This window comes from Saccopteryx bilineata, chromosome 6 (genome assembly GCF_036850765.1).
Source record: "Saccopteryx bilineata isolate mSacBil1 chromosome 6, mSacBil1_pri_phased_curated, whole genome shotgun sequence".
NCBI classification, from domain to species: Eukaryota; Metazoa; Chordata; class Mammalia; order Chiroptera; family Emballonuridae; genus Saccopteryx; species Saccopteryx bilineata.
Window position 1 is genome coordinate 795,657 of NC_089495.1, and position 26,492 is coordinate 822,148.

The following is a 26,492-nucleotide window of genomic DNA, read 5'->3' on the forward strand; positions in this document are numbered from 1 at the left end:
AGACCTGAGCTTGTCCTGCTGGGTGGGCCGTGTCCCTGCCGCCGTGGCGAGTGAGGCGGGGCGGTGTCCTCGCCAGCCGCAGGCCTGTGCCGGAGCCAGACACGTCCCTGCCCTCCTTCCTCCCGGAGGGCGGCCCCACCGCCGGACAGGGGCTGCTGTCTGGGCCTCTGGGCGTGAAAGCACCGGCTGTGGGGGCCTCGGGCCTCGGTGTCTTTCTTTCGGGAAGGAAAATACTTTCTGCCGGAGCCTCTCCTGGGGCCGCGTGTCCAGGACACAGGCACCGGGCCAGCCTGCAGGGGGGCAGGGAGCCCACCAGGATGAACCCTGACCAGCGAGTTTGCTGGCGCTGGGCTCGGCCTGCGTGGTTTGCTGTGCGTGGTGGCAGCACCCTCCCGTGGTTGTGGCGTCTCAGGGACTCGTCCTTAGAGGCTGAACTAACTGGTAAACAGAAGCAGAGGGTCGGAGGCGCTCTGAGCACGTGGGGTGAGACTGCTGGACGCTCGATTCGACAGCCAGCCCCGCCGTGCTCTGGGCCGGGCGGCAGGCGTGGGTCTGAGGGGCGGGCGGTGCAGCCGGTCTGGACGGAACGTCTCTGTGGAGACCACAGGGCCCTGCGCAGTGCTGTGTCCGTCAGGAGGGCTGTGCTGGGCAGGGAAAGGGGCGCCGAGGCCCTGTTGCTGGGCTGAGTCGGACCGCTCTCTCCTCGCAGCAGAGCCAGGAGTCGAGTCCGGACCGCGTCACGCTCTGCAGCCTGATGACGAGGCCCATCCAGCGGTTCCCGCAGTTCATCCTGCTGCTCCAGGTACCCCGTCCCTGGGCAACCCAGGTCCCCCTGTAGCCGCGTCTCAACCCCTTCCCCGGCTGGGTTGGGGCCCCCTAGTCGGCGTCCTGCACCCAGCTCAGCTCTGACACCGACTTCCCGGAAACCGTCAGGCCCTGCAGGTTACGGGCTCTGCCCACTCGAGACACCAAGTGCATGCTGGTCCCAGGCCACCGGTCTGTCCAGGGGCTCCCAGGGTCAGTGCCTGGCTAGAGGGGCCCCCGGAACTCAGGAATGCACCCAGGCTCTCTGGATTAGGACCAAGGCTGCAGCTCAGGCACCAGGTGAAGAGATGCAGGGTGAGGGATGGGGGCCAAGACCAGGGGTGGGCCGTACGGGACAGCAGCTCTGGCCCCGGGAGCTGGCAGGACAGGGAGGCCCGACACAGCTGCTGCGCCCTCCATGACGGTCCAGGTTCTGGTCCAGGTTCTGGTCCAGAGTCAGGAGAGAGTGCCCTCTCCGTGCCCAGCAGGCAGGGAGGCTGAGCACCCCCGTGCCAGCCCAGGGCCGAGGCACCAGACTGTCTGAGGACGGGTCCACGGCGAGGAAGAGGTTCCCTTGGACCCCCTGGTTTTAAACCAAGAATTCTCAGTCGGTTCCATTTACTGAGCTGTAGGCAGGTTTGAGTGCAGATGGACAAGTCACGTCGGGGAGTGCGTCCTGGTGTGGACTGCCCCGTCCCCGCGAGGGCGCCGAGACCCTGCGGGCCAGCACTGGCCTCACTTCTCGCCATTTCTCCTCTTGGTTTTCCATGACGCCTGGCGGCTGTGCGGGCTGGCCTGCGCCTTGCGTCATCAGAGGCTCCAGAGGACTCGGCTGGTATTGGGGAAACCACCTGTCCCCTTCCCCCGAGAGTCCTGTGTCCCTACCGCCTGCCCCGGCGTGGGGCGGGACTTCTCAGGGGCAGGCGTCATGCACAGGGAAGAGACACGTCAGGGCTGGGCTCTGCTGCTTCTGTGCGGGCTCCTCGGTCACTCTGGTCTCTCTGTCACTATTTCCCCATGGACCTCCAGTTAGCTTGTAGCGGGGTGTGAATAACAACAGCTGTTATTTTTTCCTAAAGTTAAGTATCCAGAAAAAGTTTCATTTGTTCCGTGGGCAAGGCCTCTCTGGCCTCTGGCCACGTGCAGACACTGAGCTTCGTGGGGGGGGGGGCGTGACAGGAGGGGCTGGCCTCCCGGGGGGCAGGTCGCAGTGTGGCGAGGAGGTTGCTGTCAGGGGGCTGAGGAGAGGTCCACGCCCTGACTGCCGTGGGGTGCTGGGGTGTCCTCACGGGAGCAGGGCCACTGTGCCCCCCCAGCTGCTGGAAACACGGGTGTCATTGTGTTTTTAATGCCTTTTTACTGGAAACCACTACTTTCCCTTACAATGTCTTTAGTGAGTTAGTTTTGTTTTTTGTATTTTTCTGAAGCTGGAAACGGGGAGGCAGACAGACTCCCGCATGCGCCTGACCGGGATCCACCTGGCACGCCCACCAGGGGGCGATGCTCTGCCCATCTGGGGCGTCGCTCTGCTGCGACCAGAGCCACTCTAGCGCCTGAGGCAGAGGCCAAGGAGCCATCCCCAGCGCCCGGGCCATCTTTGCTCCAATGGAGCCTCAGCTGCAGGAGGGGCAGAGAGAGACAGAGAGGAAGGAGAGGGGGAGGGGTGGAGAAGCAGATGGGTGTTTTCCTGTGTGCCCTGGCCGGGAATCGAACCCGGGACTCCTGCACGCCAGGCCAGCGCTCTACCACTGAGCCACCGGGCCAGGGCCTTAGTTTTGGTTTTGTAGAAGGAGCCGCTGAGCGTTCGGCTGAGCCTGTGTCCTTCCGAGTGGCTGTCCTCCTTCCCGAGACTCGGCTGGGGTCACGGTCACCCTGCTGTGGCGTGGACGATGCCGCGGCGCCCCCACTGCCCTCACATTCCCGCCACCTCCTCTGCCCCGAAGGACATGCTGAGGAACACGCCCCGAGGACACGCGGACCGGCTGCCGCTGCAGATGGCACTGACGGAGCTGGAGACGCTGGCGGACAAGCTGAACGAGCGGAAGCGAGACGCGGACCAGCGCTGCGAGATCAGACACATCGCGAAGGCCATCAACGAGCGCTACCTGAACAAGGTGCGGGTTCCCCGGGCTCTGTCTGACGTCCCTCGGCCGTCGCTAACCCGCCGCCCGCATTTCAGCCGCGCAGCACTGACCGCTAACCGGGGGCCTTGGGGGTGGTCCCGGCCTGCCTGGGAGTTGGTGGGGTCCCCGCCGCCTGAGCCCCGTCCCTGGGCACCTCCGAGCGGGGCTGCACGGCCTCGGGTCCTCGGGGGGCAGGGCCCAGGCAGGCCAGGGGCGGCTCAGGCCTCAGACGTGTGCGCTCAGGTGCAGGTCTGCACTTTAGACGCTCGTCATGGAAGCATCGTGTGCACACGTGAGCCGTGCACACGTGCCCGTGGGCGAACCGTGTCCATCGAGGCTGGTGAGGGAGCGTGGAGGGCCCTCCTGCATTCACAGAGCCCCAGCTTTGCTCACGGAGCTGCGACCTGTGACGGCCGTCTGGCCTGGTCACTTCTCCACACGCCCCCCGTCCACCGGGAGGGCGATTCGTGTGAGCTACACCAAGGAATGGCGTCTAATCGTCGTCACTGGCAACATGCCCTGTTTGTGTGAGGACGGTGGCTTCCCACCACACAGGGACAGCCAGTCATTTAGTGTGAGAAGTTTATTGTGATCTGTTTTAAGCAGCAGACTTTTTTCTGATTCTCCAAATGACTTACAGGAATTTTCATAAAGACAGTCTCATCAGACGATAGCCCTTGCCGTTTAAAATCGTGCTTTGCTGCGGTTCTCACGTAGGAGAGCCGTGTGGTGCGGCGTGCTCTGGTTCCGTGGACAGTGGGGTGTGCCGGAGGCCAGGGCAGCGCGGGGTGGGTGAGCGTGGGCGTGGGGGTGGGGGTGGCGGAGACCGTCTGTGCTGAGGGTGCCGGGCTTCCGGGGGCTGTGATAAGTCTGCATCTCTGGGCTTACCAGTGAGCACAGCGCACCCCCTCAGCCGGCCACGGGTGTTTCCTGGGCTCGTGAAGTAAGACGAGACCCTGAGCGGTGCTGACGTCACTGCTGTCTGGTGGGGAAAGTGACATTGCTAAGTGACCACTTCCACTTAGGTTTACAAGTGGACACAGTGTCACACAGAGGAGGGCAGGTCAGCACGGCATGAGTGGTGGGGGTGGGGGGCAGAGCGATTCTTCCAAGAGGTCAGGTAACGAGAAGGAATATGCTGGTGACAGGTGACTCCAGGTGCAGCCATAGAGTGTGTCTTCAGGGAATAAGTTCCTTGTCACTGTCGAGTCACTGAAACCCTGTGTGTAAAACTTAGTTAAAAAAAAAAAAGCTCCTTCCTGATCTTGCTGCACTTGCATGACGTGTGATGGGGGTGTGGCTTCCCCTCCACGCTGCGAAACGGGGAGGCTGCGTGCTGACCGGGAGCCTCTCTCACCCTCTCCCCTCTGTGAGCTCGGAGGTGGTGACCGTCACGGGTGACTCTGAGTGTTCAGCTTCTCAGCAGTGGGACCCGATACCTCATTCGCTCCGACGACATGATAGAAACCGTGTACAACGAGCGGGGGGAAGTGATCAAGACCAAAGAGCGCCGACTCTTCATGCTGAACGACGTGCTCATGTGTGCCACCGTCAGCACCCGGTAAGGATGCGCCCCGCCCCGCGCTCGCCCGGCCGCCCCTGCGGCCTCTGTGGCGGCTGCTCACTCGCTCCGAGCCGTCCGCGTGGGAGCTCGTCTCCCCGTCCTGGGATCGAGGGGCGCGTGCGCACCTGTGCCCAGCGGTCCGGCCTGAGCCGCCGGGCAGTGTGGGCCGGAATTGGGGACGGTGAGGGGCGGTCTCTGCTCGGACCCCAGGTCGGGGCTGGAATGGAGGCGAGCTGGGTTTCCCTCCGCGGCCGTCCTGCGGGTCCCCCTGTCGTCATCGTGAGGACTCTTTCCCGTCAGCCACGCCTGTGTGGACGTGTTTCCTGTGGGCTCAGACGGGGCGGGCGCCCGGGGAGTGTGGGAGTGTGGGAGTGCACCTCGGTGTCCTTTTCCTGACGAGGCTTCACGTCCGAGCTGTCCTCGCATGCCGGGCAGCGGGGGGTCGGCAGGAGGTCAAGGCCGTCAGCTGTGGGTGGAGATAAGGGGGAAGCAGGCTCTGGTGCCTGTCCCGTGACCCGGCTGCAGGGTGTCCTGGGGCCGCTCCTGACACTGGGCAGGGTCGGGGACACTTCCTGGAGCCGTGGGAGCCGTGGCTAAGCTGTCACTAACCTGAAGTCGTCTCCAGTGGGAGCATCTGCACCGTGGGAACTGGCCACCACGCCCGGCCGAAGCCCTGTCTTCCTGGCGAGTGCTGGCGGTGGAGCCCGTGCCAGCTCACCACCGGGCACAGCAGAGCCCATGGCTGTGTCCTCGCTCACTGGCCACCCACGGACCTGCCCCCCCCTGCAGTGTCCAGCCGATGGCGTGGCACTGAGGGCGCGCGGGGCACCCAGAGCAGTCGGACTGCTTAAAGCCGAGTTCCTGCACCGCTTTCTCGTGACCTGGTGACGGCCACTGGGACAGCCACTCTGACGGCCGCTGAGACGGCTGCTGTGTGGCCTCAGGGAGCAGGGGGCCCAGCACTCTGGGGAGGAAGCCTCGCCGTTTACGTGGAGGAGTGGCCTCCACCTTTGAAACGTGCGCTCAAGCCGTGGAGCGGGCTGCGTGGCGGTTGCACAGGGTCTGAGCACTGCTGCCTCCGTCCTGTGTCCCGAGGGACCAGCCGTGGAGCGGAGGCCGGCGTGCTGACCTCAGCCATGCCTCAGTGCGGGTCAGCGCCCAGCACGCTGGCATTCCTCTGCGTTTTCCCTTAAAATATATATATGTATGTACACACACACACACACACACATATACACACCTTGGAAAAAAGTGAAGTGTGGTTATTGCAAAAAGTAAAAACAGCGGTTGCTTGTGGGTGGAGGTCCCACGTGCGTGCTCTGGCCTCTCCACGTCCTATGCTTCTCTTCACACTTACACATGTGATAAAAGGAGAAAATAACCCATATGGGTCATGAGGTTTTTTAAAGTTTAATTTCTACGTAATCAGTACTCTAATTGTGGAGTCCGTGGTACGATTTGGTTTGATTACAGTGGTTGCCCTGCGCCCGAGAGTAAGGGGGGATTTGGGGTTGACCCATGTGTCCAGGGCGCTTTGTTGTGTCACGGTGTCCCGGGTCCTCCAGGACCGACGGGAGCCAGGTTCCCACCCACGCACCGTGGGGGCCGCAGTGCCCGCTCTGCGGGCCGGTCCCTGAGAGAGCCTGGCGCAGGGTGACGCAGCGGGCGCGGGTGCCGTGGACGCACGCGGGCTGGCCCGTCCGGCGGCCTCACCTCTCGCCCTGGTTGTCTGTTGCAGCTCCTCCCCGGACGGCCACGCGCTGCTGTCGGCCAGCCAGAGGCACCTGCTGAAGTGGAGCGTGCCCCTGGGCCACGTGGCGGTCATCGAGTATGGCCACCCCGCGGGCACCGCCGAGCTGCCCCCCGAGAGCCTGGCCGTGGTGGCCAACGTGAAGCCACGTAAGTGACCCGTGACACGCTCGCCGTGGGGGGCGGTGTGACCGCCACAGAGCAAGCGTCTAACGCTGTAAGTGACCCTGTTACAGTGTGTGTGTGTGGGTGACTTGTTAGACCCGGCTGACCAGTGGGCTGACCTGCCTATCAGGAGGGGCGACCTTTGCACGTGGCCTCAAGGGTGGGCATTGCGACCCTTGGATTCACGGTGAAGCACTCGTGTGTCTGGGCCATGCTCCGTCTCCCGGTTCCATCCTGCGTTTCCTGTAAGCAATGGAGACTCGGCTGTAGTCCTGAGTGTGCACTTGACCTCCCGCACAGCAAGTCCTGGGTCACAGGTCAACCCTGCCACGCATCGGCTGCGACACCTCTCCCTCCTTCAGCCCGTGGAGGTGGCCCTTGCCCGTGAGTGTGACAAGGTGCAGGGAGAGAGAGGTGTCAGCTCACTTTGGAAATGCTGCTCCAGTGGTTGCACAATATTTACAGTTATTACGACTGAATGTTCTTCAGACAGGGGGTTTTGAACTTAGTGCAACATGATTACTTTCTTCTTCCCTCTCTTTTTAATCCAAATAAAACCAGGCTAAGATTAAAAAAAATTTTTTGTTTTATTACTGGTTTTAGCGAGACAGGAAGAGAGAGAGAGAGAGAGGAACATCGGTCTGTCCCTGTGTGTGCCCTGACCAGGGATCGAACCCGCAGCCTCTGTGCTTTGGGATGGTGCTCTAACCAGCTGGGCCATCTGGCCAGGGCCAGGCTAAGTTTTATTCAGTGACTGGCCTCATGCAGAACACAGTGAACGGGAGCCTGTGATAAATCTCTCCGTCTTACGTGAGTCTGTCTGAGACGTCAGTAGCACACGTGTCCCGGCACCTTCCTGGTTTGTTTCTGGTTGTTTCCCAGGCACCGGTTAAAATGTTCAGCTCTCTGAGCACGCTCGACCACTGGGATTCACAGGAGCACGGTGACGAATGCTGGGCCTGATTGGCGCTGGGCTGGGGGTAGAGGGCAAGTGTGTCTGGGCCGTGGCCATGGGGCGAGTGCCTGGACCCTTCGGAGCCCAGAGTTGTCCGTCCAGCGTGGCCACTGGGCGAGTGCCTGGACCCTTTGGAGCTGGGAGTTGTCCGTCCAGCGTGGCCACTGGGCGAGTGCCTGGACCCTTCGGAGCCCAGAGTTGTCCGTCCAGCGTGGCCACTGGGCGAGTGCCTGGACCCTGCAGAGCCCAGAGTTGTCCGTCCAGCGTGGCCACTGGGCGAGGGCCTGGACCCTGCAGAGCCCGGAGTTGTCCGTCCAGCGTGGCCACTGGGCGAGGGCCTGGACCCTTCAGAGCCGGGAGTTGTCCGTCCAGCGTGGCCACTGGGCGAGTGCCTGGACCCTTCGGAGCCGGGAGTTGTCCGTTCAGCGTGGCCACTGGGCGAGGGCCTGGACCCTTCGGAGCCGGGAGTTGTCCGTCCAGCGTGGCCACTGGGCGAGGGCCTGGACCCTGCAGAGCCCGGAGTTGTCCGTCCAGCGTGGCCACTGGGCGAGGGCCTGGACCCTTCAGAGCCGGGAGTTGTCTGTCCAGCGTGGCCACTGGGCGAGTGCCTGGACCCTTCAGAGCCGGGAGTTGTCTGTCCAGCATGGCCACTGGGCGAGTGCCTGGACCCTGCGGAGCCGGGAGTTGTCCGTCCAGCGTGGCCACTGGGCGAGTGCCTGGACCCTTCAGAGCCGGGAGTTGTCCGTCCAGCGTGGCCACTGGGCGAGGGCCTGGACCCTGCAGAGCCCGGAGTTGTCCGTCCAGCGTGGCCACTGGGCGAGGGCCTGGACCCTTCAGAGCCGGGAGTTGTCTGTCCAGCGTGGCCACTGGGCGAGTGCCTGGACCCTTCAGAGCCGGGAGTTGTCTGTCCAGCATGGCCACTGGGCGAGTGCCTGGACCCTGCGGAGCCGGGAGTTGTCCGTCCAGCGTGGCCACTGGGCGAGTGCCTGGACCCTTCAGAGCCGGGAGTTGTCTGTCCAGCGTGGCCACTGGGCGAGTGCCCGGACCCTGCAGAGCCGGGAGTTGTCAGTCCAGCGTGGCCACTGGGCGAGTGCCTGGACCCTGCGGAGCCCAGAGTTGTCCGTCCAGCGTGGCCACTGGGCGAGGGCCTGGACCCTTCAGAGCCGGGAGTTGTCTGTCCAGCGTGGCCACTGGGCGAGTGCCTGGACCCTGCGGAGCCGGGAGTTGTCCGTCCAGCGTGGCCACTGGGCGAGTGCCCGGACCCTTCAGAGCCGGGAGTTGTCTGTCCAGCGTGGCCACTGGGCGAGTGCCCGGACCCTTCAGAGCCGGGAGTTGTCCGTCCAGCGTGGCCACTGGGCGAGTGCCTGGACCCTGCGGAGCCGGGAGTTGTCCGTCCAGCGTGGCCACTGGGCGAGTGCCTGGACCCTGCGGAGCCGGGAGTTGTCCGTCCAGCGTGGCCACTGGGCGAGTGCCTGGACCCTGCGGAGCCCGGAGTTGTCTGTCCAGCGTGGCCACTGGGCGAGTGCCTGGACCCTGCAGAGACCGGAGTTGTCTGTCCAGCGTGGCCACTGGGCGAGTGCCTGGACCCTGCGGAGCCGGGAGTTGTCCGTCCAGCTTGGCCACTGGGCGAGTGCCTGGACCCTGCAGAGCCCGGAATTGTCTGTCCAGCGTGGCCACTGGGCGAGTGCCTGGACCCTTCAGAGCCCGGAGTTGTCCGTCCAGCGTGGCCACTGGGCGAGTGCCTGGACCCTGCGGAGCCGGGAGTTGTCCGTCCAGCGTGGCCACTGGGCGAGGGCCTGGGCCCTGCGGAGCCGGGAGTTGTCCGTCCAGATTTGTCTCTGGGGCCCAGGCCTCCCTGCAGGATCAGCAGCCAGGAGGGGTCTGTCTGCTGGGCTCTCTGTGACGGGCCCTCAGCTCTGGCTCCGGTGGTGACACATGGAGGAAGACGGAGCATCTGAGCGTCACGTTGGACTTCCCGTCCCGAGACCTCGTCCTCCTCCTCCTGTGAGCCTCTCGCTGGTTTCAGGGACACACGTGGTCGGATGCCAGGGGCCGAGTCGGGGTGAGGGGAGGACAGTGGGCTCACTGCCGGTAGCCTAGTGCCCTGTCCATGTGGGAGGGACGGTGACAGAGCGAGGTGACTGCGGGTCATTGCTACTGACGAGGCGGAGCCGTGTGTCTGTGCCCGCTGACCGGCGGGTCCAGCGGGACAGTGACCAGCACCGTCGGGACGATCTCCGGATTGAAGTGCGGTCCTCAGGCACGGGTCTGAGCCGTGGCCCCTCCGGTCTTCCTGTCTCCCCGCCGGCCCTGTGGGCGTCCCAGTCCCGTGTTGGGCGTGTTCCTGGTGGGTCTTCCCGGCTCCTGTGCCTGCCCTGTGGGCGTCCCAGTCCCGCCTCGGGCGTGTTCCTGGCGGGCGCTGTTTCCACGGTGTCCCCACGGCGGGGACAGCACCGTGTCCCATCGGAGCTTCGCTGCCCTCGTCCCTGGCCCTGCCGCCTTGCACTGGGTTGAAGGTGGGCAGGCAGGAGAAGCGGAGCCGTGGGAACACCCTCGGACCGGAGACACAGCCCTCCGTCGTGGCAGGCTGCGCAGGGGAGGAAGTGCCATCTCCCGGTGTGCGGTGGGTGCTGCGCAGGGGAGGAAGTGCCATCTCCCGGTGCTGTGGTGGGCGCTGCGCAGGGGAGGAAGTGCCATCTCCCGGTGTGCGGTGGGCGCTGCGCAGGGGAGGAAGTGCCGTCCCCCGGTGTGTGGTGGGCGCTGCGCAGGGGAGGAAGTGCCGTCTCCCGGTGCGGTGGGCGCTGCGCCGGCGTCTGGAGTCGTGCCGTCGGAACAGTGCTCGGTGCGGGCACAGCGCCACCTTCCCCGTGACTGCGAGTGTCAGGTCTCCCCCGGGAGGCCTGGGGGGGCTCAGAGCCACGGAAGGTTCTGGATGGGAGCAGACGAGGAGGTGGACGCTCCTGGACTCCTGTGGGGAAGTTGACGTCCTGCGAAGGTCTCAAGCCGTCTCCTTGGCTCCCCTCGCTAAAAACCAGTTCACTCCTTGCTTTCCGTGACGTCAAACTTTGAAACACTAAAACGTGAACTTCTGGAAGGGAGTGCTCGCCAGGCCTGGAGCCTGTGGGGCGGGGCAGGTCGGCTCACCCCCCCCCCGCCAGCCCCCCCCCACACACCCCCAGGAGCGCCCAGCCTCCTCAGCACCGTCCGGGACTCTGTAACCTCCCCGAACGCGGCCAGCCTGTAGCCCCGCGCTGCTCAGCAGTCTGCGTGCATCACAGCCGCCCCCTCGTCCCCACGGTCTCCTCCAGCTGACGGCCCTGCATTGTCCCTCGCACGGCAGGCTTTCCATGGTGACGGGCCACGTGGTGACAAAGTGCTAGAGGCCCTGCGGAAGGGGGCGTTGGCCCCGGGCAGCCGGCACTCAGAACGCTGAATCGCTCCAGGGAAGTCTTCTGTGCAGATTTGTTGTTCAAATCCACTTGGCCAGAAAGAAATTATTTCCTAAACCACAGGTTTCCGTGAAGAACATGCTCACCCTGTGCTGCATGTGTAACAGGAGAGGAGCCACAGGTGGTCCGTGTCCACCAGGATTTCTGTTCACTGACTTCCCCAGGGTGTTCTCGCTCGCTCTGTGGCGCCTCTGTGTCCACCTGCCCGGGACTCTCTGCTGTCCCCGATGGACGGTGGCCCCTTGGGCTCCTCGGGGCTTTGTCCCCATTCTGCCCACCCCCTCCCCCAGTTGCACAGACAGCCCGGTGGACTCTGGCAGTGGTGGCCTCAGGGAGTCAGGCCCCTGGTGACGGAGCTCCGAGAGCAGGTCCCTGAGCTGCCAGGACATCTCTCCACCTGCCTCCACCAGCCGCCTGTCCCCGCGGCTCACAGTGGGGGCCCGCCTTCCTCTTGGCTTTTCTCCGTATATCTGTCTTTTCCTGCTTCTTCACTCTCTCTGAACTTTCCACTTGACTGTCTTCCAGAGAAGCAGTAGTATCCACTCCAGGAGACTTTAATATACCCGCTCATTGAAAAGCCTCTTCGCCTGACCAGGCGGTGGCGCAGTGGATAGAGCGTCGGACTGGGACGCGGAGGACCCAGGTTCGAGACCCCCAGGTCACCAGCGTGAGCCCAAGGTTGCTGGCCTGAGCAAGAGGTCACTTGCTCTGCTGTAGCCCCCCGGTCAAGGCACATGAGAAATCAATCAATGAACAACTAAGGAACTGCAACGAAGAATTGATGTTTCTCATCTCTCCCTTCCTGTCTGTCCCTCTCTCTGACTCTCTCTCTCTCTGCCACACACACACACAAAAAAGACTCTTCGTTACAGAAAGAGGAGTCTGAACTCGGATTCAACCTGAAACTGACCTGCTCTTCCCTGATGGTCACACAGAATCCCAGATCAGCCCCCAGTCACACGGTGTGACTCGGGGGTGGTGAGCACCCCCACTCACCCAGTTCACACGTGGAGAGACTCCCGGGGCTTGCAGATTTTTAAAAATTCAGTTTAGTGGGGTGACCCCAGTTAACATAGTTGTGCAGGTTTCAGGAGTCCAGCCCTATAGCACATCTCTGCACCCCACTGTGTGCTCACTGCCCCCCAAGTCAAGGGTCCGTCCATCACCGTCTATGTCCCTGCACCCCTATAGCACATCTCTGCACCCCACTGTGTGCTCACTGCCCCCCAAGTCAAGGGTCCGTCCATCACCGTCTATGTCCCTGCACCCCTATAGCACATCTCTGCACCCCATTCTGTGCTCACTGCCCCCCAGGTCAAGGGTCCGTCCATCACCGTCTATGTCCCTGCACCCCTATAGCACATCTCTGCACCCCACTGTGTGCTCACTGCCCCCCAAGTCAAGGGTCCGTCCATCACCGTCTATGTCCCTGCACCCCTATAGCACATCTCTGCACCCCATTGTGTGCTCACTGCCCCCCAAGTCAAGGGTCCGTCCATCACCGTCTATGTCCCTGCACCCCTATAGCACATCTCTGCACCCCATTGTGTGCTCACTGCCCCCCAGGTCAAGGGTCCGTCCATCACCGTCTATGTCCCTGCACCCCTATAGCACATCTCTGCACCCCATTGTGTGCTCACTGCCCCCCAAGTCAAAGGTCCGTCCATCACCGTCTATGTCCCTGCACCCCTATAGCACATCTCTGCACCCCACTGTGTGCTCACTGCCCCCCAAGTCAAGGGTCCGTCCATCACCGTCTATGTCCCTGCACCCCTATAGCACATCTCTGCACCCCATTGTGTGCTCACTGCCCCCCAAGTCAAGGGTCCGTCCATCACCGTCTATGTCCCTGCACCCCTATAGCACATCTCTGCACCCCACTGTGTGCTCACTGCCCCCCAGGTCAAGGGTCCGTCCATCACCGTCTATGTCCCTGCACCCCTATAGCACATCTCTGCACCCCATTGTGTGCTCACTGCCCCCCAAGTCAAGGGTCCGTCCATCACCGTCTATGTCCCTGCACCCCTATAGCACATCTCTGCACCCCACTGTGTGCTCACTGCCCCCCAAGTCAAGGGTCCGTCCATCACCGTCTATGTCCCTGCACCCCTATAGCACATCTCTGCACCCTGTCGTGTGCTCACTGCCCCCCAGGTCAAGGGTCCATCCATCACCGTCTATGTCCCTGCACCCCTATAGCACATCTCTGCACCCCATTGTGTGCTCACTGCCCCCCAAGTCAAAGGTCCGTCCATCACCGTCTATGTCCCTGCACCCCTATAGCACATCTCTGCACCCCATTGTGTGCTCACTGCCCCCCAAGTCAAGGGTCCGTCCATCACCATCTATGTCCCTGCACCCCTATAGCACATCTCTGCACCCTGTCGTGTGCTCACTGCCCCCCAGGTCAAGGGTCCGTCCATCACCGTCTATGTCCCTGCACCCCTATAGCACATCTCTGCACCCCCTCGTGTGCTCACTGCCCCCCAGGTCAAGGGTCTGTCCATCACCATCTATGTCCCTGCACCCCCGCCCCCTCAGTAATCACACACTGCTGTCTGTGTCCTGAGCGTTTTTTCCCCTTTTCTCTCTCCTTCCACCCCTCACCCAGCCGCCGCCCTCACAGCTGTCAGCCTGATCGCTGTGTGAGTCTGTCAGTTCATTTTGTTCATTAGATTCCACATGTGAGTGAGAGCATAGTGTCCGTGTCTTTCTCTGACTGACCTCTCTTAGAACAGTGCTCTCTCTCCAGGTCTGTCCTCGCTGTCACAGAAGGCAAGATTTTCTTTTTCTTTTCATGGCTGCGTAGTATTCCACGGTGTAAATGTACACAGCGTTTTATCCACTCGTCTGCTGGCGGGCACCTGGCTCTTGTAAAGGGCACTGTAGTAAACACAGAGGAAACCACACAACAGGAGAACGAACTCGCCAGTGATACATCTGATAAGGGGTCAATGTCCAGAATTGATAAAGAACTTGTAAAACTCAACACCGAAAAACCAAACAATCCAATTAAAAAATGGGCCAAGGACCTGAATAGACACTTCTCCAAAAAGGACACACAGATGGCCCACAGACACATGAAAGGGTTTGTCAACATCACTCATCATCAGAGAAATACAGACGAAGACCACAGCGAGATGCCGCCTCACAGCCTCAGCATGGCCGTCGTCAGTGAGTGAACAGACAGCAAGAGCTGGCGAGATGGTGGAGGAAAGGGGACCCTCCCGCACTGCTGGAGGGGGTGTGGAGGAACGGGGACCCTCCCGCACTGCTGGCGGGGGTGTGGAGGCAGGGGACCCTCCTGCACTGCTGGCGGGGGTGTGGAGGCAGGGGGACCCTCCCGCACTGCTGGAGGGGGTGTGGAGGAACGGGGACCCTCCCACACTGCTGGCGGGGGTGTGGAGGCAGGGGGACCCTCCCGCACTGCTGGCGGGGGTGTGGAGGCAGGGGGACCCTCCCGCACTGCTGGCGGGGGTGTGGAGGCAGGGGGACCCTCCCGCACTGCTGGCGGGGGTGTGGAGGAAGGGGGACCCTCCCGCACTGCTGGCGGGGGTGTGGAGGCAGGGGGACCCTCCCGCACTGCTGGCGGGGGTGTGGAGGCAGGGGGACCCTCCCGCACTGCTGGCGGGGGTGTGGAGGAAAGGGGGGGCCCTCCCGCACTGCTGGCGGGGGTGTGGAGGAAAGGGGGGCCCTCCTGCACTGCTGGTGGGGGTGCGACTGTGTACCCCGTGGAGAACAGTGTGGGGTAACTTCAAAAAATTAAAACTGGGGCCCTGGCCGGTTGGCTCAGCGGTAGAGCGTCGGCCTAGCATGCGGAGGACCCGGGTTCGATTCCCGGCCAGGGCACATAGGAGAAGCACCCATTTGCTTCTCCACCCTTCCGCCGCGCTTTCCTCTCTGTCTCTCTCTTCCCCTCCTGCAGCCAAGGCTCCATTGGAGCAAAGATGGCCCGGGCGCTGGGGATGGCTCTGTGGCCTCTACCTCAGGCGCTAGAGTGGCTCTGGTCGCAATATGGCGATGCCCAGGATGGGCAGAGCATCGCCCCCTGGTGGGCAGAGCTTCGACCCCTGGTGGGCGTGCCAGGTGGATCCCAGTCGGGCGCATGCGGGAGTCTGTCTGTCTTTCCCTGTTTCCAGCTTCAGAAAAATGAAGAAAAAGAAAAAGAAAAAAAAAAATTAAAACTGGAACGGCCTCCTGACTCACGACCCTGCTCCTGGGAGTTACCCTAAGAAACCCCAAAACACGAGCCTCTAGACTGTTTAGGTGCTAACTAACCATCTATCTGATCTGTCCCAAAGCGAGGTCCTAGAGGACTGAGCAGCCCAGGGGCCCTCGCTGGGACCTTTGGTCGGTGCTGTGGCCGCTGGTCATCGGCGGTGCCTGTGGAGGGACCCGGCCCCTGCGATGGCAGTGGGTTCTGCTGGGTGCAGATGGGGTCCCTGGTGACGCGGGGCTGCTGTCCTGCAGGGTCTCATCGGGGGTGGGGCGTCCTGGAGGGACGCCGCTGTTTTTAAACTGTTTCTGTGAATCTAAAACAATTTCAAAGTAAAAAGTTAGAAGAGCTAAGGTTCCCAAAACCTTGAGAACACTTACTTTGTAAAATGACGGAATTTACCTCCGTGTCTTCGCCCTCGAGCATCGCGTGAGCGGGGCCTGAGGCCGCGGCCTTGTGTGCTTGTCCTGCAGACAGAGTGTACGTGGGGCCCGGGCAGCTGTACCAGGACCTGCAGAACCTGCTGCACGACCTCAACGTGGTGGGTCAGATCACGCAGCTGGTCGGGGACCTGAAAGGGAGCTACCAGGTAGGGCGGGGCCGCCCCGCGCCCCTCCCCTCCCCTCCCGCCCCTCGCTGGCCGCCCCGCGGCCCCTCCCCTCCCGCCCCTCGCTGGCCGCCCCGCGCCCCCTCCCCTCCCGCCCCTCGCTGGCCGCCCCGCGCCCCCTCCCCTCCCGCCCCTCGCTGGCCGCCCCGCGCCCCCTCCCCTCCCGCCCCTCGCTGGCCGCCCCGCGCCCCCTCCCCTCCCGCCCCTCGCTGGCCGCCCGCAGGAGGGCCCCGTGGCGGGTGAGTCCATGTCCACTGTGAGGCCTGGTCAGGGCGTTTCCTCTGGGTGGACGGGGTAGGACCCGTCAGCGTGGCTTTCTGTCCCCTCTCGGACACGAGAGTTTTCCATGGGATGGCGTTGCCCCCCGGCAGCCCCGTCCCGCCAACACGTGAAGACGTGTGCGTGTTTCTTTCGTAGAACTTGAACCAGGCCGTCGCCCACGACTGGACCTCAGGGCTGCAGAGGCTCATCCTGAGGAAGGAGGAGGAGATCCGCGCGGCCGACTGCTGCCGAGTCCAGCTGCAGCTCCCTGGCAAGCAGGACAAGTGCGTGGGTCAGGGAGCGGCCCCGACGCCGCCCACCGGGGGTTCCGGGTCAGAGGGCACGTCTGGGGGCGTGGGGCTCGTTCCCCCATCACGCGGGGGCTCCGTCCTCCACAGGTCGGGGCGGCCAACCTTCTTCACCGCAGTGTTCAGCACCTTCACGCCGGCTGTCAAGGAGTCGTGGCTGCACAGCCTGCAGATGGCCAAGCTCGCCCTCGGTAAGAGCGGCGCGTGCACCGATGGGACGTGGTCCGCCAGGGACCGTGCGTCTCTCAGCCCCCGGGGGTTTTCTGGGTCGTGACGAGCTGTGTGCCGAGTGGATGCGGTCCTGCTGGGGTGGGGACCTGGACCGCGAGTCATCCGTTCACCTGGGAGGATGCTTTCAAACTGGGAAGTGAGTCCCAGCACAGGGCAGGGAGCAGGAGCGTCTGCCGGAGGGGCGTGGGAAAAGCCCGCTCTTTATCTCCACGGAACAGACCCTCAGCTGGGACCCCTGAGCTCGGGTGCCGGCCCAGGTCCCCTCAGGTCTGGGTCCACACGGCTGGGGAGGCAGGGACTGTCACCCTCCCCGCTGGGACCCCTGAGCTCGGGTGCCGGCCCAGGTCCCCTCAGGTCTGGGTCCACACGGCTGGAGACTGGGGAGGCAGGGACTGTCACCCTCCCCGCTGGGACCCCTGAGCTCGGGTGCCGGCCCAGGTCCCCTCAGGTCTGGGTCCACACGGCTGGAGACTGGGGAGGCAGGGACTGTCACCCTCCCCGCTGGGACCCCTGAGCTCGGGTGCCGGCCCAGGTCCCCTCAGGTCTGGGTCCACACGGCTGGGAGGCAGGGACTGTCACCCTCCCCACGAGCTGAGTGCAGGGGACCCCCCGTCACGCAGAGACGGTGCCAGTTTGTGATGATTTTCTTCTCCCGAGCCCTTCCGCCTTGATGTGGATGAGTGTCATCCTGACGTGTGCTGACGTGTGCTTGTGTGATTCCCGCACACGTATCTGCACTCACACTGGGGCAGAGCGTGTGAGCACACAGAGCTCTCTCAGAGGCAGACAGTTACGCTCACTGACAGTCACTAGTGACGGACCGCACAACACGTGACCAGTGGCCGTGGGAGCTGTGGACAGTGGAGACGCTGTGTCAGGCACGCCCGTGGGAGGGGACTGTGACTCAGCACTGCCTCAGGCTCAGGGCGACCGGTGGGTTCAGGGTGACTCAGAGGGCTCATCAGGGAGACCCCGCAGGTTCAGGGGGACAGCAGAAGGACAGCCACTCTCTGAAGAGAGCAAATTGAGCCTGAAAATAAACCCCTCTTATCTCTACATGAATTCTGGGCTTACCCCTGAGAATGACCAACTCCTCACTGTATTTCTGAGGTTAAACATCTCAGTTGCTTTAAAAAAAAATGAGAAAAAGATAGAAGAAGCCCCAGGTGTTGACGCCGCTCTGTCAGGCCCTCTGTGTCGGTGTGTCCGTCACTTGCCTGTGGCCACCGCGCTGGCGGGAGCAGGACCGTGGGGGTGTGGCCGTCCTGGCAGGAAGGGTCATCCCTGCCCCAGGAACAAAGCGGTCAGCGCCCCCGTCTCAGCCCCGTGGGGCCAGTCACTGCTGTCCTTGCTCCTCCCCGAACGCGAGCAGAGGAGGACAACCACATGGGCTGGTTCTGCGTGGAGGATGATGGGAACCAGATTAAAAAGGAGAGACACCCCCTCCTCGTGGGACACATGCCGGTGACGGTGGCCAAGCAGCAGGAGTTCAAGGTGAGGGCGGTGGTCCCCGTACAGCTCGGGGTGGGTGACTAACCAAAGGCGGAGTCCAGCGCGGGTCTCCAGGCCACTGTGGTCACTTCTGCTCCATGGGTCATGGCCTGGAGCACCTCGGGTCCCTGTGGTGTGAAGCCCGTCCCCGCCGTGTGTCAGCACGGCTCCATGTGCGGCAGCCATCAGCGTCCCTGGCTGTCCAGAGGCACCGTGGGGGCCTCGAGCTGCGTGAATGCGGGCCTGCTTCAGGGCGGTGTTCTGTGCACGTCCCCTGCGTGGGCTCACATGTGACGTCCCTGTGGGAGACGGGAGAGGCCGCTTCTCTCTGTTCTCTGGTGACACCCACACCTGAGGCTGAGGGGACCCTCCCCCGGGAGGCACAGTGTGCGGGCAGGGGACAGACCTCACCACCTCCAGCCTGGGCTGAGCTGCCTGCGCCCGTCCCAGCGGGCACTGTGGTCTGAAGGTGAGCCCGGACGCCCAGCATCGCTCACTCTGCCGTTTGCCCCGGAGACGTGAGCTCCCTGTTCTCACGTGGGCCCCGCAGTCACCCAGGTTTCTCTGGTCACATGTCAGAACCCTGTCATCTGTGTAAGCCAGTGCTGGTCAACCTGATCCCTCCCGCCCACTAGTGCTGGTCAACCTGGTCCCTCCCGCCCACTAGTGCTGGTCAACCTGGTCCCTCCCGCCCACTAGTGCTGGTCACCCTGGTCCCTCCCGCCCACTAGTGCTGGTCACCCTGGTCCCTCCCGCCCACTAGTGCTGGTCAACCTGGTCCCTCCCGCCCACTAGTGCTGGTCAACCTGGTCCCTCCCGCCCACTAGGGGGCGCTCCAGCTTTCATGGTGGGCGGTAGCCGAGCAACCAAAGTACAAATAAAAAGATGGATTTAACTATAATAAGTTGTTTTATAAGATTTATTCTGCCAAACTTAGTGAAAACCCGACATAAAGTACTTGGTAAGTTATTATTATTATATGCTTTAACTTGCTGTAACTGCTTTATAAATTTTATAAAGTTGTTACTTCCCTACTTTATAAATCACCATTAGTGTGGAACCGGTGGGCGGTTAGAAAATTTCACTACTACGAGAGACACAGAAGAGGGCGGCAGGTATAAAGGTTGACCACCCCTGGTTAAGCTGTGACGGCGTTCTGATGCCCGCTGGCCCCAGCGTGACCGGGTGGTTCACTCTCTTCCCTCAGATCGAGTGTGCCGCCTACAACCCGGAGCCCCACCCTGGCCGGGCGGCCCAGCCGGACCCGACAGCCGCGGCCCAGGGCTTCCTGTGGGTGAGACGCCTTCCCCGCCCCCGAAGCTGCGTGGTCGCTGTCTGTAGCTAAGTGACAGGAAGTCGGGACCTGGGCGGCCAGCAGGGCCACGGTTCCCAGTGTGTCCTGGCCACGTGTCTAAACGTGACAGCTGTGGGCCGTGATGGGTGGCTCGTCCCTTCTGGAAAAGTTAGGATCCTTAGAAATGAAGATGTGTTTGTTCTCTGTTCTTTTTCATTTCAAACCTGTCAGATTAAACTTAGCCCCAAAACAAGCCATCTAGCTAATCTGAGAATAAGTGAAATGATATTTCTTCAGTCCGGTGGCTCCATTGCAGGGTCTCCCCACCCCCGCCAGACATCGGGGGCTGTCACACTGGAGACTTAGCAGCTGAAGTGAGTTTGTTCACAACGAAGGCGTGCCCCTGAATTATGCCCCAGTGGTGATGTGTGTGGTCAGTGCAGACTGGAGGTCGAGGTGTCCAGTTCCCCCCAGGAGCCTCCAGTGGTGACGTGTGTGGTCAGTGCAGACTGGAGGTCGAGGTGCCCAGCTCCCCCCCAGGAACCTCCAGGAAGAACCCTTCCTGAGGACCCCAGCGTCCTGCCTTCCCCAGAGGTTCTGGGTGAGGGTCCCAAAGGAACAGCATGGTCACCTGACAGTTCTCCCGCCAGCTCGAGTGACGGGACAGTTGGCCCCTTCCTGCTCCTGGTCACACCCCACTGCGCCCTCCCCTCCCCCCCCCGGCGCTCCAGTCCGTCCTCCCCCCAGAAGGGCTGTCTCAGTGGGAGCTTGCTCGTGACGGGGACACACGGTCCACGCAGGGGGGCGTCACCGCATCCCCGGGGCTGGCGGAGAGGGCTGCACACGCCCGTCCGGCCAGCGCCCTCTCGCTCTGCTGCCGAGGTCCGACTCTTCCCCACATAAAAAGCAACTAAATTTAAGTTTAAATTGGGACACAGGACGTCCTGACGTGACCAGCGAGCAGGAGCACTGTGATAGCAAGGCCCGTTCTAGGGCAGGACAGCCGCCCGCTGTAGGCTGGACGCTGAGAACCACTGGGCGGCCTGCGGCCTCTCCTTTCTCGTGAGAACCCCTGTGACCTTGGGTCACTCCTGTGACATTACTTAAAACTGGTACTAATGGGCTTTATAGACTGAACTGTGTATGGAAACCATTGCATAGGGTGAGGTATAGGACTTGAAAGCCTATAAGATATGATTTTTTATTATCAAAATTTAAAAAATAGCCTAATTAACACGTGGACAGGGGGCTGTGCCAGCAGGGTGTTCAGAGACCCCCTGAGCTCTCGCGCTTTGCTCTGGTGCGAGACCGGCCTGGAGCTGGTCCGCTCTGTGGACCTCACGGCCGTCTCTCCCTCCCTGCTCCCCCCCCCCCCGGCCAGATTGGGAGCTGCGCGGGTCAGATGGGTCAGATCGCCATCGTCTCCCTCCACGGTTCGCACCCCAAGGTCATCGAGTGCTTCAACGTGGAGTCCCGCATCCTGTGCATGGTGCACGTCCCCCCGGAGCCTGGCCCGGAACCCAGTCCTGCGGCCGAGCCCGGGGCCGCGGCCGGGAGCGCGCTGGGCGTCCCCACCGTCTGCCTGGGGACCGAGGAGGGCAGGTAGGAGGCCCTGTCCCTGTCCCAGTCCCCTCGCTGGTTGCAGCCGCCCCTCCAGTGTGAGAGGCGAGGGCAGGGACGGGGGGGGGGCGGATGCACAGGGCGGAAGCTCCGGCCCCTCGTGGGGGGCAGACAGAGCACAGTCCATGTGCGCTCGATGCCCCGGACGCGGCTCACGGGACGCGGAGCTGGTCCTGAGGAGACCTAGGAAGGACCAGTTCCTTCCTAACCAGAGCGTCTCCTGTAAAAGGGAGGGAGGGTCGGTGGCTGTCCCAGACGTGGCCCGGTTTCCAGAGGTGCAGGGCGGGGGCACGGGGCCGTGCCTGCAGGGAGGCCGCGGGGGCCCGGTTTCCAGAGGTGCAGGGCGGGGGCGCGGGGCCGTGCCTGCAGGGAGGCCGCGGGGGCCCGGTTTCCAGAGGTGCAGGGCGGGGGCACGGGGCCGTGCCTGCAGGGAGGCCGCGGGGGCCCGGTTTCCAGAGGTGCAGGGCGGGGGCGCGGGGCCGTGCCTGCAGGGAGGCCGCGGGGGCCCGGTTTCCAGAGGTGCAGGGCGGGGGCGCGGGGCCGTGCCTGCAGGGAGGCCGCGGGGGCCCGGTTTCCAGAGGTGCAGGGCGGGGGCGCGGGGCCGTGCCTGCAGGGAGGCTGCGGGAGCACGGCTCACGACCTCACGACTGGCTCTCCTTCCAGCATCTGTGTGTACAAGAGCAGCCCGGGCGCCAAGAAGGTGCGGCTGCAGCAGTTCCTCACGCCCGAGAAGGCCGCGGTCATGAGCTTGGCCTGCACGCCGCGCAGCCTGTACGCGGGCCTGGTGGACGGGACCGTGGCCGTCTACGCAAAAGCCCCAGGTGAGGGGCCACGCAGGCCGGTCAGTGCCACGTACCGCCACGGACACTCGCTCACGGTCCTCGCGCTGCAGCGGGCGCCCGCGGTCAGGGAGCCTGCAGGCAGTTCCTTCTCCCTGTGTCTGCGCGGGGCGGCGAGGGCTCTGCCTCCTGTTCACAGGGGCCGTGGTCCCGTTGTGGGTCCCCCGTGTGATCTCACCTGACCCTGAGCCTCCCACAGGCCTCCTGACACCGCCGCTCTGGGGTTAGGGCTTCAGGTGGGCAGTGGGGGGCGTGTGGCCACCGTGACCCCCCCCCAGGCAGAATGCCATGGCCTCGCCCTCCTGCCCCGGCCCCCACGTCCCGATGCCTGTCTGGTGTCTGCACCTGAACCTCCCAGAGAAATCCCAGAGCTGCCATTCTCCAAACTGAACATGTGGGTGTCCCCCGCCCGCTGCTCCTGGCCGGCTCTGTGTCCCCAGCCCCGGACACGCCCCCAGAGCAGGTCCCTTCCCCCTCCCCCCTCATTAACCCCCCCACGGGCAGAGGAAGCCCCAGAGACTGCTGAGTGTCACCCCCACCCTCCAGAGGCACCGGCCCCTCTGCCCCAACCCCAGGCTCCCGGCTTCTACTGTCCTTCAAACACAGGCCGGCCGTTCCCCCCAAGAAGTCAGTGCCAGCCAGTGGGTCCCTTTGCCTGGACCGCTGCCGTGCCCTTGACCTTTGACCTTCAACCTCACCTCCTCGGAGAGGCCGGCCTCAGAGGTGCTGTGGGTTTGGGTCCAGACCAACGCAGTACATTGAGCGGTGACCTTTCTGTAGGTGGGGGTCTTACCTTGACTCTGTGGAAAGAAGCCACACGTCTCAAGTGCAGGGGGTTAAAGTTGGGTGGTAACGGAGAAGCTGGCCGGTCACAGAGACAGCACTGGCCTTGTGGTCAGTGACTGCTCCCTGCGGCCTGGTCGGCAGTCCTTTACGAGGTTTGGACCCAAGGCTCAGGACAGAGAAGTGGACCGACCTCGTCCTGCCGGCCGAGCGGACGGTGTTGGTGGGCGGACAGCCAGCTGTGTCTTAGACACGATGACTTCGTTAGTCCTTAGTCTGAAATTAAAGAACTGGTTTAATTACTTGCAGGGTAAGTGCCCCAGGCAGGCACGGCTCCAGCGTGTGTGAAGTCTGCTCTCTGTGGGCTGGCACCAGGCACACACGGTGGTCAGCCTCGTCAGTGTGTCCCTGAGGACGCTTTCACGCCAGCACGGTCATTCCCTGTGCCTCGGGGGCGGGGCGAGCTCATCCTGTCCAGTGGGTGTCCCCTCCTTACAGCACAGTTTACAGCACAGGGTAGTCTTAGCTTAGAGCAGGACTGGGATAGTTAGACATTTGCTGAGTTATTTCAGGTACAATTGCTTTACGATGACTGGGTCACTTTGCCTGTTGTTATTGTAAATAACAGCATTTATTGGACATCTGTCTGCCAAGTGCTACCACATTGTAACTTCCCACAACACCCTTTGAGGCACATGGCAACATTGTCCCCATTCTGTTGAGAAGCAACCTGAGCCTGGGGTTGCCCGTCCAGGACGCCCGGGCGGCTGGGTGGCGTCGGTGCGAGCCGCAGACCTGCGCTGTGCACTGGTCGCCGGCCTCCAGTGGAAACAGTGCGTGTGGGACACCCTAGACCCCAGACTTGGTCTAAGCATCCGAGTCTCAGCTGACACACCGGTTGCCTGTGACATCGGGCCGTCTGGGAGCCGCCCAGCCCCGGCCCCCGTGCACAGGTGACCAATGAGAGTGGAACTCAGAGAGCCGTTTCCTTTCCAGACGGGTCCTGGGCCGCGGAGCCGCAGCAGGTGGTGCAGCTGGGCGTGCTGCCCGTCAGGAGCATGCTGCTGACTGAGGGCACTCTGTGGGCAGCGTCCGGGGGCCAGGTGTCCATCCTGCACGTGGACACACACGCCGTGGAGGTGAGTGGTGGGAGGTGACTGCGTGCGGGGGAGGTCACCGTCCAGGGCTGGGCGTCGGCGCCCCGCGGCAGATTCCTCCCCGGTTTGGGACAAAGAGGGTTACTAAGCACCCCCGCGTCGGCCTGGCCCCTTACCCTGGGAATAGCTGGTCACTGGTCATTGAGTGCCCAGTGTGAACGTAACAGTCTTCAAGTCAGGGTTGGATGGAAATGACGGCTCAGCCCGGGATCAGCGGCTCAGCCTCACGGGGGTGAGACCGTGGGAGGTCAGGCCCAGCCCACTCCTCTGAGCACTGCAAGTGAACGTAACATTGTTGCCAACAGAGCAGCAGAGCGCTGGGTTATTACCTCCACGGGGGGGGCTTCTCACGGAAGACACGTGCCTAGGAATTACCAGCATAAGGAAAACCACACATCTGGTAGTTCTAGAACATCTTTCAGTGTCAAGTGTGTGCACCAAAGTTTTGTAAATAAAAAATTGGGGAAGTTCGAGCTGCGTCGCGGCTGAGCACAAAGGTTCTCAGACTGAGGAGGGTCCTTGCTGAGCTAGTCGATGTCCAGTGGCCCGAGCCGTCCCCTCCCCGAGCAGGAGACACAAATGCCCCCCCCCACTGTGTGTGTCAGACGGTAGACGCAGAAGTGCAGGCATTTTGTGTGTGTGTGTGTGCATACATACCTGCACACACACACACCTTGGCCTCAGTCGTAACTAAATTGCTCAGTGAAACAAGGAGCCGATGTTCAGAGGGCTCCCGGAAGGCGCTGTGTGTGCTGGGCCTGGGTTCTGGGACCAGCTGGGGCGGGAGCCCGGGGCGGAGTGAGGGCGGCCTTGCATCTCCGGTCAGCTCCGGCCGTCTGCTGCCCTGCGTGCTCTCTGCAGGTCAGCGCACAGCACACCGGGGCTCGCTGAGATGCCGTCTGGTCTCGCAAACACCTAGAAAGACCCAGCCCCGGCGGGGTGCAGTTAGAAGAGGCGTGCTCTGCGTGGGGCAGGGGGACGGGGGGCGCCCTCGGGCGGGAAGGGGTGCAGCCACTGTGTCGCCGCACAGACGGGGGACGCCCACTGCTCTGGAATTATATGTGTCGTTGGTCCTTGGTGGTTGTCTAGTGTGTGTGTGTGTGTGTGTGTGTGTGTGCAGACACAGGTGTGGTGGAGAAAAATTTTGGTTTTTGTCCTTTTGGAATTTTTAGCCATATCACACGTCTATTATTTAAAAACCACGTGTACCTAACACTTCCAGTCCATCCACACCGCCTCTGGCCCCGCTGGCCCCTCAGTCAACACCAGGGGCACAGGCTCTGCAGCCAGTGGACGTGTTTCCTCAGGAGAGGAGAGTCCAGATGTGGGTCAGGGGATGGTCCTCCCCCCCCAGCTCCACGTCTCCACAGTCGGGCGCCCCGATCCCTGCGGACCTCTGCACAGACATGTCCTCTACGGCCAGGTCACTAGGGCGGGACTCTCAAGAGAGGCGAGTCCAGACGGGGGTCAGGAGATGGTCCTCCCCGCCCAGCTCCACGTCTCCACAGTTGGGCGCCCCGGTCCCTGCGGACCTCTGCACAGACATGTCCTCTACGGCCAGGTCACTAGGGCCTGACTCTCAAGAGAGGAGAGTCCAGACGGGGGTCAGGGGATGGTCCTCCCCGCCCAGCTCCACGTCTCCACAGTCGGGCGCCCCGAGTCCCTGCGGACCTCTGACAGATGCATCCTCTACGGCCAGGTCACTAGGGCGGGACTCTCAAGAGAGGAGAGTCCAGACGTGGGTCAGGAGATGGTCCTCCCCGCCCAGCTCCACGTCTCCACAGTCGGGCGCCCCGAGTCCCTGCGGACCTCTGCACAGACATGTCCTCTACGGCCAGGTCACTAGGGCCTGACTCTCAAAAGAGGAGAGTCCAGACGGGGGTCAGGGGATGGTCCTCCCCGCCCAGCTCCACATCTCCACAGTCGGGCGCCCCGAGTCCCTGCGGACCTCTGACAGACGCGTCCTCTGCGGCCGGTCACTAGGGCGGGACTCTCAGGCACTTAGCTGGTGTTTCCCGGGACGCGTAAGGCGCCCACGACGTGTGTGGGTGGCGTGTTCTGTAATCTCAGAGCAGAGCCTGAGCCTCCACACGCCCTTTATGTTGTACAGTGTGGACAGCAGTGGTCAGCCTGACCATGTCCGTGCTGACCGGTGTGGGTGGACAGCAGGGCCGGTGATGAGTCACCAGGTCCCACATGGGGGGCAGAGGCTCCACCAGGAACTAGGTCCCCACGGACGCCGGGCCGAGGCCCTTCCTGTTGGACCAGGACTAGCTGTGCTTATTTTGACGTGACCTCCCCGTGTCCTGCCAGACCCTGCCTCCCAGTGCTGGCAGAGGCGGTCAGTGGGACACTGGGCGGAGGGGGAGGCATGCAGCTGCACACCAGGGCAGGACAGACTGTTTTAAAACAATTTCGTCCAGTGTTTTGTAGTAATTTCTACTTTCTACTGTCTGTCGGAGACTTTTTAGTTCACGTGTCCTTAGAGAATTGACCTCCAACCCTGCCTGGAGCAAATACTGAGCCGAGGTCGCTGGGCAGGGCCCTCCCCCTCCCCCTCCCAGAGCCGCTGGGATGGTTTCCCAGTCCTCAAGGCCAAGGTCGAACCCTCGCCCATCCAGCCGCTGGGCTGAGCCACATGGCGGGGCCTCCGTCGTCACCCCTGTGAGCTGGGGAGAAACCTCCTTTCTCAGGTTGTTTTGAGGCTGGAGGGAAACAGCATACCTAGCAGGGAGCCCCAGTAGGGGCTGTTATTGACGGTGGAGCAAGTTATTATTTGAATAAATAGACAAGAGCCAGAAAGAACATTCTTAGTCCATTCTTGGGTTTCTTTTCACAGCAAAGGAATAATTATATAACCATCTTTCTTTAAAACA

The 26,492-nt window shown here is 62.7% G+C and overlaps 1 protein-coding gene across 9 annotated transcripts in view; it reads left to right on the top strand.

Annotated features, from left to right (window-relative positions):
* The window catches only part of ARHGEF10 (Rho guanine nucleotide exchange factor 10), an 81,396-nt gene that overhangs the window by 47,473 nt on the left and 7,431 nt on the right, over nucleotides 1-26,492 (top strand). For 7 of the 9 annotated variants that reach the window (XM_066235251.1, XM_066235256.1, XM_066235258.1 and 4 more), the window contains 12 exons: nucleotides 710-802; nucleotides 2,748-2,918; nucleotides 4,343-4,488; nucleotides 6,230-6,390; nucleotides 15,499-15,614; nucleotides 16,050-16,177; nucleotides 16,292-16,392; nucleotides 17,805-17,926; nucleotides 19,131-19,217; nucleotides 20,599-20,819; nucleotides 21,501-21,658; nucleotides 23,456-23,598. In XM_066235251.1, the coding sequence (XP_066091348.1) occupies nucleotides 710-802; nucleotides 2,748-2,918; nucleotides 4,343-4,488; nucleotides 6,230-6,390; nucleotides 15,499-15,614; nucleotides 16,050-16,177; nucleotides 16,292-16,392; nucleotides 17,805-17,926; nucleotides 19,131-19,217; nucleotides 20,599-20,819; nucleotides 21,501-21,658; nucleotides 23,456-23,598 (1,647 nt within the window). The remainder of the gene's footprint in view (nucleotides 1-709; nucleotides 803-2,747; nucleotides 2,919-4,342; nucleotides 4,489-6,229; nucleotides 6,391-15,498; nucleotides 15,615-16,049; nucleotides 16,178-16,291; nucleotides 16,393-17,804; nucleotides 17,927-19,130; nucleotides 19,218-20,598; nucleotides 20,820-21,500; nucleotides 21,659-23,455; nucleotides 23,599-26,492) is intronic. The other 2 variants (XM_066235257.1, XM_066235255.1) reach the window with 2 other exon arrangements.